Genomic DNA, 4,724 nt, shown 5'->3' with positions numbered 1-4,724 from the left:
TTTAGAATGTAACTGTAGGGACTAGGACATCTTGTATATAGTGTAGGCTAAAATAAGCTCATCCAGATCAAGCTTCATTACTTCATATATGGATTATTGAAAACAGTTTGCTTCTTATTTCCCTGTCTCCGAACCAGTTACATATGTCTGCCTGCTTGGTTTTCTCAATCAAAATTACTGTTTTGCAATGAAACTAAAATTAGAATTAAACACACTAATTTAAATAACATTACCCTACATGAAATTTCTGCCATGAAATTTCAAATGTTTCAAACACTCCACATAAAGTCAAACACAATGCCTTCCACTGGCTAGACAACATCAGTCAAAACACACTTTTGTTCACATTAAAATATTTATTTTTTTTGCTATGCATTGATTTAATGATGCTTATAACAAATTAATCTTTGATACATTGAGATTTAGCATTCCATTTCCTCCTGATTTATACTTATAATTAAGGATTTTGTTTAAGGTTTGACAGGGAATTTTGAAAGTCCATTCATACATCTTTTAACAGATACAGCCTTGACACAGAGATTAATAGTTTATATAAAAACATGCTTTCATTTTTATGTACCTTATCTATGAAAGCATTTAATGAATTAAATCAACTAGCCATAGAGGATGAACTTTGATTAAGAATATTATATTTCTTCATAATTTTTTTCAGAACATTTATCACTTCCTTATTTCTCAGACTATAAATAAAAGGATTCAATAAAGGAATCACTAGTGTATAAAAAATTGCTACTGGTATATCTTTATCTCCTTCTTCTAATGGTCGAATATACATGAGAAGACAAATGTAGAATATTGAGACAGAGAGAAAGTGGGATGCACAGGTAGAAAATGCTTTACCTCTCCCCTTTTTGGATTTCATTCTGAAAACTGTGAAAAGAATGCAGAGATAAGAGATCAAGACAGTGGCGATGGTGAATATTTGAATTGGCATTGAAAAAATATATATCATTAGTTCATTGATGTAAGGGTCAGAACAGGAGAGTCTGTACAATGGAAGAACATCACAAAAAAAGTGATTGATTTCATGAGATCTGCAGAAAGTTAACCTAAACAGAAACCCTACTTGAATCATAGAATGCAAGTTTCCAGCTATGTAGGCCCCTGTGGTCATCTGAATGCAGAGTTTCTTTGACATCCTGGTGTGGTACTGCAGTGGGCTGCATATTGCCACATACCGATCATAGGCCATTGCTGCCAGAAGAAAGCAGTCTGCTGTTTCAGCAAGGCAGAGAAAATAAAATTGTGCCATACATTCATTAAGGGAAATCATTCTGTCCTCAGAGAAGAAGTTTTCTAACATCTTGGGGATGATAGCACAGGAACAGCAGGAATCCATAAAAGCAAGGTTCCCCAGAAACATGTACATAGGTGTGTGAAGGTGATGTTCCATATAGATCAGTGCCACCAAACCAATATTCCCCACCATGGTGATCAGATAGATGGCAAAGAACACCACAAACAGAAGGGAATTCAGCTCTGGATGATTCATAAATCCTGTGAGGATAAACTCAGCTCTCAAGGAATGATTTTCTTTAGCCATTCCTGATTTCTCTGAGACAGAAATTGTAGGGAAATGAAATTTAAATTAATGTGTGTAATTCTCCCCTCTAATTTCCTTAGGTGCCAGAGGAAAACACATTTTAAATCATCTTATGCTGATACCTAAAAACTAGCATATACAGGGTATGTCAGGTAATGGGAGAGGAAATTTATCACAGATTGTGTACACAGGGATTGTTGAGAAATGCCTGAGAATGTTCAGAATGGAAAAGCATTATCTGCATGATTTATCTAAAGCTAGTGTTAAAATTCATGGTCACTGTACATAATTTGGCATTTCATAAATTAATAGGCAATAACTTCCTAGTGATTTTTCTCCAGAAAATAAAAACAAATTGTATATAATATCTTATGGTAACAGGGTTGGAAAACAACTTTTTCTTTAGACATTTTCAGTTTTATGATTTGGGATCTCCAAAGAATTACACTGGGTTTTAAAAAGTGTTTCTCTAGCTTAATACCAAAGATAAGATCCATACAGGATATGTTAGAGAAAAACCTATTCAATCTTCAAGACAGGGAAATAACATAACAAAATAAAAGGAACAGTTTAGATTTCCTTAGTAGATGATGCTGGATACCATTTTTATATTTATCTCATACATTCTGGATCCTTCACCTATCTTACCATGATAAATTCCCCAAGAAGTTATTATGCTTAATTAATACTTCCTGTCTTAGGTTTTAGGTGTCTCTCCATGCATGCCTAACATTCTGAAATTCAGTAATCAAGTATCCTTTCACATTGTTCAAGCTCATCATTATAAATATTTATCTAGTATCCTCTCATACTTCTATATGAATTAAATTCTCATTTTACTGAATTCCAATAGAATCCAATTAATTTGATTAAGTTTGCATACTCATTATTGACCTCAGATATGTTATATAATTAGGGTAACTCAGTGGTCATACGTAATTTATGACATATTTATTGTAGTTTAGCAACAAAAACATTACAATATTCCAATCTCAGAAGAAATATGAATTTTAAAGGACAATAGAACCTTTTTTCTTTTCTTTCAAAAATAATTTTGAAACTACTAAACATAGTTGCCTCACCATATTTCAGGTAGATATATCATGATTCATTTTGGTGGGTTTTTCTCTTTTTCTCTGGTTCTTATCTCTGCCTACACTGAATATCATATCCCATATTTCTATTATGTCACATAATAAGGTGTTTTGGGAGTTTTATTACCAATGGTCTGTAATTAAAAGAATAAAACAAAATTTACCTTTAGATTTTAGGTCTCTAACACTTTAAAAATCCCTCAAGTTACAGTATTGGGGGAAAACTTTGCAAAATATTAAAAGACAACTTTTTAATCATTATCTTAGTAACATCTAATGGCAAGTCAACTGAAAATATTTATCAAGTAAACTCTGGACTAATGAGTTTATTTTCAGTAACCATCACTTAAATAAGAATATTTATGTGATGATTACTGAATATAAGAATAACAATGAGAAGACTCATTTTATCTTTCCAATGTGAAATATTAATTATTAAACTAAATTAGAAATAATTTTTAAAGTTAATCACAGAATTACTTTACAGAGACATTTATAGCTTTACCTGTATATTCACTGATTAAACAATTTTACTTTTGAGGTCAGAATAGATCTGAATTATCCACAGTACTGTGTCTCATCATGGCTTAGCATAATGTCCTCAATTTTGAGAAAAACTAAGTAGATAAAATGTAAAAGTGTTGAAAAGTGCTGACATATTTTAGAAAAGTGTCTATTCTGTATATTTATAATTTAATATAAATAAATTAGAAATAAGTCCTCAGATTTTTAGTTCACTGAAAATATTTTATAGCTGCTGATAAGATACCTGATATAATCTGTTTTTAGGACAATTCAGAATAAAAATATTGGTCTATAAAACATTTGGGAATAAATTATGAAAAGTTAGGATGCCCTATCCCTAATTCAGTAAAAATAATTATGTAAGCCTCAGAGCAAAGTTAAAGTTTTCTGTTGATTCTAAAGGGACTTCTTTGGCATAAGCATCATTTTATTTCTGCAGGGACTGCTAAACTTAGAGACATAGTACCCAAACACAGGTAAAGCAAACACCATCAAATACAATCTGATGTCTTTTAAGATTCTGAGGTTAAATCAAATGGCCAACACTAAAATTGCTTTAAGAATAATCTTGTTGATTTCTTATACAGCTGATCTCTCTCTCCCTCTCACTCTCTCTCTCACTTTCTGGAACTCTCTCTCTCTCTTTCTTCTCATTCACCTGAAAACTACTGTGGGGAGAAAAAGATTCATACCGATAATATAATGGAGACAGTGGGAGTTTAATTGAGATGTAAAGAAAGTTTTTGACTTGTGAAGAAGCAAACATATAGTTTACTCAATCAGGGTAACATTCCTTTCCTTATCTCTCTATGATTAGTCTGACCAAATCCTACAAATTCATCCTTTAAAACAACTCTGTCATTGTGTTCTTTAGTTTCACATATGAATCATAATACAAGCTCTTAACTTTTCTGTTATTACCATCCTTTCTCTAGATGCTCTTATACACTCCAGTGCTTAAGAATGGTTTGGTGTCCTCAGTACACTCCAAACAATGTCTGTCCTTTATCTTGGTATTTCAAATATTCTGTAGGCTGACATTATATCACTTATGGTTTCATTTTCTACCACTGAAATTTTAAAATCTATCTCAAAGTTTAAGGATGTTCAATTTTAACACTATGGTAACCAAAAAAAAAAAAAAAAAAAAGAAAGAAAGAAAGAAAGAAAAAAGAAAAAAACACAAAAAAATGTTCAGATAGAAATGAGAAGGGTCTCAAAATGGTACAATACACAAAGCCAAATAAAAATGAAAGTAGGCATTAATGGAAAAATTGAAGAGGGTGAAAAAAGGTATTAGAACCTCAAAGACAGAATAGCAAAATGGTAAGAGAAAGTCCTGCATTATCAGTAGTTACTTTAAATGTAAATGGATTAAACTCTCAGTCAAATGGTTGAGATTGACAGAATGGACAAAAAAGCATGGCACAGCAATATGTTGTTTACAAGAGACTAACTTAAATACAAATACATATGTAGGTTGAAAGTGAAAGGATTGAAAAAATGTACCATACAAGTAGTAACCAAAAGAGAGCTGAGGT

The 4,724-nt window shown here is 31.7% G+C and overlaps 1 protein-coding gene across 1 annotated transcript; it reads right to left on the bottom strand.

The window, feature by feature from the left end:
* Positions 1-610: 610 nt before the first annotated feature.
* LOC119531932 (olfactory receptor 5K4-like) lies at positions 611-1,564 on the bottom strand. The gene has a single exon (XM_037833828.1). The coding sequence runs from the start codon at positions 1,562-1,564 to the stop codon at positions 611-613; it is 954 nt and encodes a 317-aa protein (XP_037689756.1).
* Between the last annotated feature and the right edge of the window lie 3,160 nt (positions 1,565-4,724).

The sequence above is a fragment of the Choloepus didactylus genome, chromosome 1 (genome assembly GCF_015220235.1).
Source record: "Choloepus didactylus isolate mChoDid1 chromosome 1, mChoDid1.pri, whole genome shotgun sequence".
NCBI classification, from domain to species: Eukaryota; Metazoa; Chordata; class Mammalia; order Pilosa; family Megalonychidae; genus Choloepus; species Choloepus didactylus.
The sequence above is the reverse complement of the archived record's forward strand: the minus strand, read 5'-3'. Positions and strand labels throughout refer to the sequence as shown.

What these genes read in the sequence shown, in the direction of transcription:
- LOC119531932 (XM_037833828.1), bottom strand. Translation starts at nt 1,564, where the DNA reads ATGGCTAAAGAAAATCATTCCTTGAGAGCTGAGTTTATCCTCACAGGA.